This window comes from Fusarium graminearum, chromosome 3 (assembly GCF_000240135.3).
Source record: "Fusarium graminearum PH-1 chromosome 3, whole genome shotgun sequence".
NCBI lineage: Eukaryota > Fungi > Ascomycota > Sordariomycetes > Hypocreales > Nectriaceae > Fusarium > Fusarium graminearum.
In genome coordinates this window covers 6,088,276-6,100,777 of record NC_026476.1, presented here as the reverse complement: position 1 = coordinate 6,100,777, position 12,502 = coordinate 6,088,276, and the positions used below count along the sequence as shown (strand labels likewise).

Below are 12,502 nucleotides of genomic sequence, written 5' to 3'. Positions count from 1 at the left end.
TTTGGCGGGATTCCAGTTGCAAGGTGTACTGACTGTCGATGTCTATCAGAAAAAACAGACCTTGGTTTAAATATCAATTATCACTTCTTGAATAATTCCAGGATTCTTCCCTACGTCTAATTGAGTCATTATAGAAGTGTGTTCCTGATTGGCTGTTGATGTCGCGACGAGTGATATCTTATCTTATCACCACTATCTTATCACTGTCTAGACACTGAACCTCAGGAACAGAAAACCGCTTCTCATCCCCATACCAGCCATGAAGAAGTCAATAGCATGCGGCGCATGTCGCTCATCTAAGCGCAAAGTAAAATACACCCACGCGGAACTTGTTATCATACTTCGATCTTTTGCTGATCAAACTGTAGTGTATTCACTCTGGCGGCCCGCCCTGCACGCGTTGTCGCGACCGAGGTGATGAATGTATCTTTCCTCCAAAAGGCACATCGTTCATCTTCAGGCGCAGTCGCTTAGAACGCCTCACAGCTGATAATAGAGAAAATGATGGCCTTCGTGCTGACCCGACTATTACGCGTGCCGCGAATCTGGCTACCACTGATCCATTTGGGTTCTTGACCGATGAGGTGAAAAATAGTTATCTGAGATGCTCGTATAAGTGGTCGTTTCATCATATCCCTAATCTTCTCATCGCCATTAGAGAAAGAAGGTTGGATCCATTGCTTATATGGGCCATGTTGGCAATCACAGTCCGGTATGTGCACTACGACGATTTGTTCACTTGTTAGGCTCACCATCCTGTAGGTTCTCACAGGCAGCACCACCAGGATACTCAACCCAGGTTGAAGCAAGTAACACGTTTGCTGCACATGCCAGAACTCAGGTCTTGTCTCTAGTCGATCAGCCCACGGTCCATCGAGCTCAGGTCCTACTTATGCTGACGGGTCATTCATGGGGTGCCGGCGAAGGTAGACGCGCTTGGGTTTACCTCGGCATGGCCGTTCGTATGGCTCAAGTCCTTGGACTATTCGAAGAACTCCCTCCTTCAACAACTCGCGATGAGTTTATCGAAGCTGAAGAAAGACGGCGCACAGCTTGGACATGTTTTCTCATGGACAGTCTCTTGAGTGGAGGAAAAGGGCGCGACAGGATGCTCTCAGCTGACAATATGCGTATACAACTTCCTTGCGACTCTGAAAGTTTCAATTTTGGCCAACTCGTCGTCTGCGAGAGGTTAGATGGCCCGGTCGTGGATGGAGCAGGCACAGCAATGAGTATACGTGTCAAAGGCAGTCTGGGCATCGTAGCTTACAGTATGCGCGTGGCCGATGTCTGGGGAGCTGTGGCCAAATGGGCCTGCACGCGACACGACAACAACGTTCCTCCGTGGCAACCTCAATCTGACTTCCAGATGCTTCTTGGTCGACTCGAAATATGGAAGAGTTCATTGCCAGAGCGTCTTCGTTACGAGCTTTTCCTTCTGAGAGCACACAGCGTGTCAAACCAGGGTCAGGCGTACTGTTACATGCATTGCATCTACTTTATGAGCGTGATCTTCCTCTATCGATCTTATCTACCCGAAGTCGAGATGCAAAGAGCCAGAATAGGTGATAAAGACTGGGATCAATGGTCAACGTGGTCGAGCAAAGAGCTTGTTCAAGTTGCCAAACAAGTGTGCGATATGCTACAAGAGATACGCGCTTTTGGTCTATATTTTCTTCGCGGGCTTGTCCCATGGATTGGTTTCACCATTTACACAGCTGTTGGAACAATGCTCTACTTTTACCACTTTCCCAATATCGGAGACACCCCTAACGACATCGACAAGCGACGGGAACACATTGTTGAGGGTCTCTTGTTTCTCAAGGATATGCGACAAGCGTGGCCAATGGCTGATACATGGGTAAGTTTTCTACGATTTCAACTGATGACACGAAGCTAACTGGTAACAGCGCGAGAAGATCAAGGCAATGCAAATATTCTACAGCAATATCAAAACCGACGGCGATCTAGCAGTGACGCCAAGCGAGAGACGGGAAATGCGTAATGCCATTATCGACTATGGCGCTCTTCAACCTGATCCCGTACGCCAGCCTGACACCGAAAGCACCGATGAACAAGTAAGCAAAGATGAATGATAATGAGATACATAGACTGACAATCTCCCTAGAGTGCAACAGACGGTGAAAATGATCAAGCGACAACCAGCACAAGCGCGGATTTCAACCCCGAATCTATGAATTTTATTGCACCCGCCGACATTGACCTGTTTGATACAGACTTTGCATTCGGCAGTAATATGTATGCCACGTTTGCCGATGCTACGCAGGGCTTCTGGGAGAGTTTCCCAGGAAGCATGGACATTCAAGCCGATATGAACTTTGATCACTAGACCTATCGACTTTCTCTTCTTTTCTCTCTACATTTTCGTTTCTCTAGCGGCATTCCTTTCCCCGCCAAGCCGGGAATTACCAGGTTCCATGATGTGACAGGACAGGTGGAATGGACGATCGAACCCCCGCGCTTCTCCACGGATTGCATTTAGCCTAAATGCTACGACTTTCATGACGAGATATAAGACCATGCAAACCGCGCATGCTTGTCACTCCTTGTATCTAATTCAGACTCAACTCAACTCACTTCAACATTTATAATCGAGATGCCTCAAGTCAGGAACCCAATTCTTCCAGGATTCAACCCGGACCCTTCTATCGTCCGGGTTGGAGATGACTACTACATCGCCACGTCCACATTTGAGTGGTTTCCTGGTGTTCAGATCCACCACTCGAGAGACCTTGCCAATTGGAAGCTGGTTGTGCGTCCGCTGACGCGCAAGAACCAACTTGACATGCGTGGCGAGCCTGATAGCTGTGGTGTTTGGGCACCTTGTTTGAGCCACGACGGCGAGAAGTTTTGGCTAGTTTACACGGATGTCAAGCGCAAGGACGGTTCTTTCAAGGATGCTCATAATTATATCGTCACTGCAACATCTATTGAAGGACCATGGTCGGATCCCGTTTATGCCAACTCTTCTGGCTTCGATCCCTCCCTCTTCCATGATGACGACGGAAAGAAGTGGTTCAACAACATGACCTGGGATCACCGCTCTCGCCCAAGAACGTTTGAAGGCATCTTCCTTCAAGAATTTGACCCAAAGGCCAACAAGCTGGTTGGTCCCAGGAAGAACATCTTCGAAGGAACGGATTTGGCCTTTGTTGAGGGATCTCACATTTACAAACGCAATGGATGGTATTATCTTTCGACTGCAGAGGGTGGCACGGGGTACACTCACGCCATAACCCTTGCTCGATCTCGCAACATCTGGGGTCCTTATGAGGTGCACCCCCAAAAGTATATCCTTACTTCAAAGGATACGCCGCACGCTGCCCTTCAAAGAGCTGGCCATGGCCAGATTGTCGAGACACCAGATGGCAAGACCTACGTCGTGCACCTTACAGGTCGTCCAACTACACAGAAACGACGCTCGGTGTTGGGTCGAGAGACTGCTATCCAGGAAGCTTACTGGGGCGACGATGATTGGTTATACATCAAGAATGGCCCCGTCCCAAGCTTATACGTTGACCTCCCCGCCGAGCGTGACGACACAGTATACTGGGAAGAGAAGCGATACACCTTCAAGGACACTCTGCATAGCGATTTCCAGTGGCTTCGAACCCCCGAGCCCGAGCGAATTTTCAACATCAAAGATGGTCAGCTCACCCTCATCGGTCGCGAGTCTATCGGATCCTGGTTTGAGCAAGCTCTAGTCGCTCGTCGTCAAACGCATTTTTCATACGACGCCGAAACAGTCATTGATTTCTCCCCTGAAGACGAGCGCCAATTTGCTGGTTTGACGGCGTACTACTGCCGCTTCAACTTTTTCTATCTCACCGTGACAGCTCATGCTGATGGTCAACGAGAACTCCTCATCCTCAGCTCGGAAGAAACCTTCCCGCTAGGCCGACTTAACAAACCCTTGGCGGAGTCTGTCAAGATTCCCAATGAGGGCAAGGTCAAGCTCGCTTTGACGATTCGGGGAAACAAGCTGCAGTTCTTCTACGCCCTAGAAGGAAAGGAGCTGACCAAGATTGGACCCGTGTATGATGCTTCGCTGTTGTCGGATGAGTGTGGTGGACATCCTAATGATGGAAGTTTTACTGGTGCCTTTGTGGGAATGGCGGCTTCGGATGTCAATGGACTTGCGCTGGAGGCCAAGTTTGATTATTTTGTTTATCGACCTGTTCATGATGATTCGGACAGGTATGATATATAATCGGTCTAAGATATAGAAATAGGTATGTGATGGATATAATTAATAAAATTGAATCTCCATTTTGATAGTTATGCTTGCTTATTTGGCCACTCCCGCCCTAACGACGAGAATGAAAATTGACTTCTTTTCAAATCAATGTTCCAGTTAAGTAATATGATGAACTACTTTGTTGCTATATCGGCTTCAACTTGTCCGAGGTTAGCTATGAGCCGAAAGTGCGGGGTATTGCGTGATGGCTTCACAACACCTATTTGTCTCTTACACAGCTATCAATAAAGAGAAGAACAATGCATCTCCCCAAGCTCCCCCCAAGCGCCGCGTATATTCGCCTCTCTAATCCTGCCAAACGCAACGCTCTGAGTCTTCCAATTCTACGAGACCTCAAAGCTCAACTTACCACAGCACTTACGTCGCGCACATCAGGCCAACTTCGTATCCTCCCACCGTTCAAAGAACACATCCTCTCTGATCTGGAAGAAGCGTTGCGGAAAAAGGATACCGCCCCAGAAGTCTGGAATAAATACGGCTGGCTTGTCAGCGCTGCCGAGTGGAAGAAGGAACGCGATGGTCTACCAGATGTTTTGGTGCTTCGCAGCGAAGGACCTGTGTTTTCATCGGGACATGACTTGAAAGAGCTTTCGCAACTTGGCCATGATGATGTCAAGTTGTTGTTTAGTCTCTGCGCAGAAGTCATGAGTTTGATCCGGAGGAGTCCTGTGCTGGTGGTTTGTCCTATACAAGGTCTTGCTACGGCTGCTGGATTTCAACTCGCCATGACGACGGATTTTCCAATCGCGTTGCCTGATACACAGTTTTCACTGCCCGGAGCAAAGATTGGTTTACCATGCACGAGTCCGTCGACTGCTGTTTCTCGACGTTTGCCGCCTGGTGCGACGTACAGATTACTTGCCACTGCTGAACCCATCGCGGCTTCAGAGTATCCTGGTGCAGTTGACGTGGTTAAAGTGTCACAAGGCGCAAAGCCGGAAGATGCTTTTGAAAGTCGTGTAGCGACCGTGGTGGAACAGTTGGCAGCAAAATCACCGCAGCAGCAGGCTGTGGGTAAATGGGCTTGTTGGACGCAGCTTGGTATTGGGTCGAGTAGTGAGGATGGTGGTGATGGGTATGAAAGTGCGGCGCGATGGGCGGGGAGAGTTATGGCGTTGCATGCGAAGAGTGAGGATGCGAAGGAGGGGATTGAAGCATTTTTGGGAAAGAGGAAGCCTGAATGGAAGAGTAGTTCCAAGTCAAAGTTATAATAGCATTGGTGATGATAGAGACAGATATGGAGATTGTGTATTTTACGGTTTGTCCAGTAAGACATCAATGACGATACTCCAAAGAGGGGTTCAAATTGAATATCTTGGTGTTGACTCAATTGGCCAATTGACTATGTCTTGTCGTGTCAAATGTCGTCACGAACTTTTGTCGCTCGCCCAAGACATATTCTCTTGGCAGTTGCAACATAACACGGGGGACTTTTTCCAAATGGTCCGAAACGGGCAGGTCTTGTTCACTATTACCCCGGCTCTGCTTTTACATCTAAACTGTCCTGGGAAGGCGATAGCAAGCTAGGGCCTTGTCGATCGCGAAGATCCTGGTATAAGCTTAAGTTTATCGTTGACGGGCGACGAGAAAACTTATTTATTTAGACTCGACACGCACCTTCATCTTTCTTTCTATCACTCTCCCCAACAGTCTCTTGTCAATCGTTCAAAAATGGCTGCCAAAGTCGTTCTGGCCACTCTTTTGGCTTTGGCCCCTCTGGGTCTGGCTGTCGATCCTCCTCGCAAGCCCCATCAACCCACAGGCGAGGGAGATCGTCTCCTCACCTTTAACGAGACGAGCCCGAGCGCCAAATTGAGACCGTCCTCTATAAGCGTTGACTGGTCTTCTGCCGGCGGTGACGGAAACTACATCGTCCTCAGTGACGACGGCGATCTCGTTCTGGAGGATATCCTCTCTGAGAAGACCACCAAGTTTGTCACGGCCGATAAGCTCCCCAAGGATCTGCACGAGTACTGGATTAGCGGTGACGCGAAAAAGGTCCTGGTTGCTTCCAACTACACCAAGCAGTACCGCTACTCGTACTTTGCCGATTACTTCGTTCTCGATGTTGAGTCTGGCGAGAGTGAGCCGCTTGTTGACAACCAGGTTGGCGATATTCAGTACGCTCAGTTTGCGCCCAATGGGGATGCTGTTGCTTTTGTGCGCGACAATGACCTTTTCATCCGCCGCAGCGATGGCAAGGTCGATCAGATCACTTCTGACGGTGGTCCTGATATGTTCCACGGTGTCCCCGACTGGGTCTACGAAGAAGAAATCTACGGTGGTCGCTCTGCCTTGTGGTGGTCACCTGATTCAAAGTTTATCGCTTTCCTCAGCTTCAACGAGACTGGTGTTGGCACATTCACCATCCCTTACTATATGGACAACGAAAAGGTCGCTCCTACATACCCTCGCGAGCTAGATCTTCGTTACCCCAAGGTTGGTTCCAAGAACCCAACTGTGGAGCTCAACATCCTGGATGTGTCTGAGGGCGAGTACAAGCCTGTTCCTGTTGAGGCCTTTGAGCCTGAGGAGCTCATCATTGGCGAGGTTGCTTGGGTCACCAAGGACCACAGCGCTCTTATCTTCCGCGCTTTCAACCGTGTTCAGGACCAGGATGCTCATGTCGTTGTCAACCCCGAGACTCTCAAGTCCAACACTGTTCGTGAGCGTGATGGCAGCGACGGATGGCTCGAGCATACCTTGTCCATCTCCTTCGTTGGACCTTTGGGTTCTTCAGGAAATGGATCTTACTATGTTGATGTGAACGATCAGGACGGCTGGAACCACATCTACCTGTACCCCGTCAATGGCGGAGAGGCTATCCAGCTTACATCCGGCGAGTGGGAGGTTTCCACCATTCTTAACATCGACACTGCCGAGAAGCTTGTCTACTTCCAAGCTTCCAAGAGACACTCTACTGAGCGACATGTATACAAGGTCTCATGGGAGACCAAGAAGCTGACTCCTCTGGTTGATGACTCCGTCCCCGGTTACTGGAGCGCTTCTTTCTCCTCCAGCGGTGGTTACTACATCCTCCACTACCAGGGTCCCGATGTTCCTTACCAAGAGCTTTACACTTCCAACTCGACCAGCAAGCCAGTCCGCACTCTCGTCGACAACAAGCAGTTCTACAAGAACATCACCCAGTACAATCTCCCCAACATTACCTACTTTGAGCTTGAGCACCCTGATGGCTACACCTTGAACGTCATGCAGCAGCTGCCTCCCAACTTCAACGCATCCCACAAGTACCCCGTTCTCTTCACACCCTACGGCGGTCCCAACTCTCAGCGCGTTGCCAAGTCTTTCCAGGCTCTTGGCTGGAAGCAGTACATCTCATCCGACCCTGAGCTCCAGTACGTTGTCTACACTGTTGACAACCGTGGAACTGCTATGCGTGGTCGCAAGTACCGTTCCATGGTGACTTCTCAGCTTGGCAAGCTTGAGCCTCTCGATCAGATCTGGGCTGCTGAGCAGCTTACTTCCATGTTTGATTATGTCAACGCCGAGAAGATCGGTATGTGGGGATGGTCTTACGGCGGTTACCTTACAGCCAAGACCATTGAAGCGGACTCTGGTGTCTTTAGCTTCGGTCTCATCACCGCCCCTGTGTCGGACTGGCGATTCTATGACTCCATGTACACTGAGCGTTACATGAAGACATTGGACAAGAACGAGAAGGGATACCTCGAGACGGCCGTGCACGATGTATCTGGCTTCAAGAACATCGCCGGCCAATTCAGTGTTCTTCACGGCACCGGTGACGACAACGTGCACTACCAGCACGCTGCTGCCATGATTGATCTCCTCGTGGGATCTGGTGTGTCGCCTGAGAAGATGAAGATGTTTGCTTTCACGGACAGTGACCATAGTATTGTGTACAACGGTGCTTCGGTCTGGATCTACAAGTATCTTACCGCGAGGTTGTACGATGAGGTGAAGAGACAGCCCAAGGCCAAGGCTTTGACTCACCAGTGGAACAAGAGACGTATTGAGATTGTTGCTTAGATGGGGGATTTTAATTAGAGTTGTATATAATAATAACGACGTTATATTTTGACAATTTGTACTGGAATGACTTGTGCTTTTTGAACCATGTGCTTTTGGTTTTTTTTGAAGATGCTTCAAAGTTTGACAGGTGAATTACAGACTAGATAGATCATGCAGGTGTGCTATCTAATATCTTGGCGAACGGGAGAGGCTTGGGCTGGTGTGTCTTGATAGCTTATCGTTGTTGATGTACTATGAAACGATCTGACCTGCAGCTTCTATGCATGCCAGCTATATATAGTATCTTGTATTCTCACAGCACGGTAAGGAGTTGTATCTGTCTCCGATCTCCAGTCGTAGGTGCCGCCATTTCCGTTGTTTGCGTCGGTACCTGATTGATAATAGGATGCCGAGGTCTCAGCTCTGTGGTGCGTGGTATTCTTATCATGAGCCTGGTTTGTTAACCGAATCCGACCAGTTCACAACCCTTGCTCACTTGATACATATGCAGAGTAAGCAGACCACTGCTGATTATTTCTTATGACTGTTTCATCCTGTCGTCTTGTGCAGCAAACTTGTTCTTTATCCCTGAATTGGATATTGCACGGAAATCAACATGACTCGTGTACGCGATGGATCACGCCATGGATCGAGGTTACTCTCGCGTGCATTAGCTCGTCGTCCGATGTCGCATCCTAAGATTTGACAAGTTTTTTTTTCCTTGCCGATTAGAAAGAAAATGACGCAGTCTTATTAGTTAACCAATCGGTTACTAACCAGCTTCGACAATTGTATCCGCTCAGATTTGCAATCTTACGGATACAAACCGGAAAAGCTTTGCCTATTCTCTTTACCCCCTTGTCTGGGGCTGAAGAAAGGAAAAAGGGGGCTGATGAACAAGATGTCTCAATAGAATCATGTGCATATGAAACAAAGAGAACGGAAATAATTCCTAGATAAAAACCGATCGTCAGGCCCTTCTAGATTTCTTCGCGGGCGCAATAGCGACGGTTCATCGTCCAGATCTGAACCACATGGCCGGGACATCAGGGGTTGACCATCACATGGCTTTTCTGTCTTTGTTCGCATGCATTATCGCACAACTTGTAACATTAAAAACGCCAACGATTGTTTGATGTGCCTCGAATAGGTAGGTCGCCGATAAGCCACAGTAACAATAGTCAACCCCCTTTTCTCGAAGGTGACAGACAGTGGAAAAAAACTAGTGTCTGGTATCGTTCCGATGAACCTGTCTTGACCAATAACTACGTGTCTTAATTATTATTCTTAGCACCAATTGACACATCATGGTGGATCAAAACTTTGTTGTTCCCCGGTAATCGTCTTCCGGCGTCGCAACGAGAGTCAAGTCTTTGGATCTTCAGCTGGGTACAGTAACCTTAAGCATGGCCCCGTTCTCTAATATCACGACAATTATCCATCACCTGAGTACTCTAACCATGTAAATATTGAAGCTCTTCTAATTGCACTAGACACCTATCTTTATCAGAAATCTTCTCAATCAGGCATCTGGTCCGCAGGTCTAGACCTAGACAGAACCGAACGTTGACTCCTGGTAAATGTGGCTTGCCCAGTGATACCGGACTCCTCGGCTAATCCTCCTAGTCAACCGTCTTTCGAATGTCGTTGGGCAGAGAAGCTCTCTGACACTTCGGTAAGCTCTGACTCGGCATGCCGCTAGCAAACCTTATGTCGCAACGACCATATGGTCAATAGCATCGGGGACCAGCCAAGACTTTACTGTTCCGACATTGGACCGGGCTGAGAGGGCTGGTTCAGAGTCCCAGTTTTCCGTTTTTCCCACGTGGTAGACCCTGCTTGTGTGCATCACTGAGCGACACTTAATGCAGGTGTTCTGCCCACCATCCCTGACCTGGACCTGCAGATCTCTCTCTACTTTCCTTTTCTTTCTTTTTTTGGTTTCTGTTGTTTATGAGCTTGTTTTTTGCTTGATTGGGTCAAGACCCGTTCTATCGCTGAGTATCTCATATACCGAAAGTCGCAACCATGGCGAAACTCGATACCGAGATGTGGATTTGGTATTCCATAACGCTCGTCGTGGTCATTTTCAGAATGTATGTTCACGTCAAGCTCGAGGATGATCAGGTACTAATTCGTCATAGGACTTCGCGTCGCATGTTGTTGGGATCATTCAAAGGGTTACTGGCAGATGACTATCTAATGGCACTGACAATGGTAAGTTCTTCTCTCCTCTCACAGCTCAACAAATTCTGATTGTCGTAGATCACGTATACCGCCCTCCTCGCAGTCGTCAGCGTCCTCGGTCACACACCAACCAATCTGATCGACCCAGCCCTTAACATAAAACTCACACCCGAGGACATCAAACTGCGCGAATACGGATCGAAATTGGTTCTAGTCACCGAACACATGCAGATGATTACCCTCTGGGGTGTCAAGGGATGTTTGCTTTTCATGTACAGTCGACTTACGTGAGTTTCTCCATCAAGGTTGCCAAACTACAGGGGCTAACCATCATCAGGCTGAGTTTGAAACAAAACTTCTTGGTCAAGATTGTTGCTGGATATGTCATCGTCGGATTTGTGGTGATGCAGATCTTGTGGTTTGCTGCTTGGTGCCGACCTTTCAACCACTACTGGCAGGTTCCTCCAGATGACTGTAAGTATCCGACGAAAGATGTAGAGGATGGGACTAACATGAGTACAGTGAACTGCTCAGCCGAAACGAATCATATGATTACCAACGCTGTTGTCAACATCTCCTCCGATGTCATGATCATCATCCTTCCAATGCCAGTCTTTTTGCAGTCTCAACTACCACTAAAGCGAAAGGTCATCCTCTGCGGTGTCTTCGCCTTGGGTATCTTCACTGTCAGTATAATTACCATCTAAACTGTCACTTATCAATTCTAACACAATATAGATCCTGGCAGCTACCATGTCCAAAATCTACAGTCTCGGTGACCCTTACGGTATAGATTGGTCATACTGGTACATCCGCGAAGTTTCAACTGCTGTTATAGCAGCCAATCTACCTCTCACATGGACTCTTCTCCAACGCGTCTTCCGACTCGGATCATTCAGTGCACGCTACGGCAAGTCATCCAACCAGCGCACCGGAGAAGGCGGAACATCTCGGTTCCGATCTACATACGGAAACCTCAGCAGCATGGATCGAAGACCCAAGCGACCTACCTACGTCGAGCCCGGTATGAGCTTGAACGATAGCCAAGAGGAGATCAATGGAAATGGGATCCCTTTGAAGATTTATCAGAAGAATGAGGTTACGATTAATATCACCACTGAGGAGGTCAAGGATAAGGACGATCAGAGGACGTCTTCACCGCCGGGGGGACGACCGGAGTTTTTAAGAGAGACTGTTTCACATAGTAGCTTGGAAGGAGACAAGACGCCAAATGATATGGAGCTTGGAATTGTTACAAAGGTTTATCATGGAGTTTAATAGTTGATGAAAGCATAAGAAGCGTAGACATAGATACTTGGATTTTGTTAAAAAATAATTACAACAAAAAAGGATTTAATGAGCTATTATCTTATTGTAGTTATCATAATCAATCTTATGGTTACAAAATCGTTGTTCAGGATCAATTTGTGTACTGTTTGGTCCCTCATCCATTTATGAAGCGCAATCTTGACACCGTTCTTGTTCGAAGGTCCAATACACATGACAGGCGTACACCGCTAATCATCCCGACACTCAATGCGGTTGAACGTCTGGTCCATACCATATAGCATATATCCAGCCTCGGTCTGTACCATCATTTGCGCAGGGCAACGGCGAGGACACCACCAAACGGTAGGAAATCCTCATCAAGGTGAAGCTAGTAAACTCAGAAGACTCTATGCTTGGATCCAAATGACCTTCCATTCTGATCTGAAGAACTCAACATAATGATTAAGAAGATACAGACATGGTTGATATTGTAAGACCAGCCGCTGTCAACTCGCATCTTGCATCATTGGTAATTCTGGACCATGATGTTGATGACAGAAACGCCACTTTCCATCATCACAAAGTCGAAACACCGTGGATCGTTCGATATCGATAGGTTGGGGTCACGGCTTTGAATGTTCACATGGATGATGTGAGTGTTTTACTTTTTAGAGGTATTAAGGAAGAATTAGTAAACGGTCGATTAGGCTTGGTATCTGCGACATTTGACCAAGTTCTCTGGTCTGGAACGATGACTGATATGCAGAGGGTAGG

At 48.0% G+C, this 12,502-nt stretch overlaps 5 protein-coding genes across 5 annotated transcripts; all 5 read left to right on the top strand.

The window, feature by feature from the left end:
• Positions 1 to 892: 892 nt before the first annotated feature.
• On the top strand, positions 893 to 2,350 carry FGSG_10980 (uncharacterized protein; the record flags this gene model as incomplete). Its single annotated transcript, XM_011327090.1, has 3 exons — positions 893 to 1,861; positions 1,911 to 2,042; positions 2,129 to 2,350. The coding sequence occupies 3 exons, from the start codon at positions 893 to 895 to the stop codon at positions 2,348 to 2,350; spliced, it is 1,323 nt and encodes a 440-aa protein (XP_011325392.1).
• A 267-nt stretch (positions 2,351 to 2,617) lies between these two features.
• Positions 2,618 to 4,231, top strand: FGSG_13881 (uncharacterized protein; the record flags this gene model as incomplete). The annotated part of the gene is made up of 1 exon (XM_011327089.1): positions 2,618 to 4,231. One exon carries the CDS (start codon positions 2,618 to 2,620, stop codon positions 4,229 to 4,231), a length of 1,614 nt encoding a protein of 537 aa, XP_011325391.1.
• A 287-nt stretch (positions 4,232 to 4,518) lies between these two features.
• FGSG_13880 (uncharacterized protein) lies at positions 4,519 to 5,490 on the top strand (the record flags this gene model as incomplete). Its single annotated transcript, XM_011327088.1, has 1 exon — positions 4,519 to 5,490. One exon carries the CDS (start codon positions 4,519 to 4,521, stop codon positions 5,488 to 5,490), a length of 972 nt encoding a protein of 323 aa, XP_011325390.1.
• Positions 5,491 to 5,950: 460 nt separating this feature from the next.
• On the top strand, positions 5,951 to 8,290 carry FGSG_10982 (uncharacterized protein; the record flags this gene model as incomplete). The annotated part of the gene is made up of 2 exons (XM_011327087.1): positions 5,951 to 7,799; positions 7,836 to 8,290. 2 exons carry the CDS (start codon positions 5,951 to 5,953, stop codon positions 8,288 to 8,290), a joined length of 2,304 nt encoding a protein of 767 aa, XP_011325389.1.
• Positions 8,291 to 10,300: 2,010 nt separating this feature from the next.
• Positions 10,301 to 11,737, top strand: FGSG_10983 (uncharacterized protein; the record flags this gene model as incomplete). Its single annotated transcript, XM_011327086.1, has 4 exons — positions 10,301 to 10,399; positions 10,538 to 10,746; positions 10,797 to 11,145; positions 11,198 to 11,737. 4 exons carry the CDS (start codon positions 10,301 to 10,303, stop codon positions 11,735 to 11,737), a joined length of 1,197 nt encoding a protein of 398 aa, XP_011325388.1.
• Between the last annotated feature and the right edge of the window lie 765 nt (positions 11,738 to 12,502).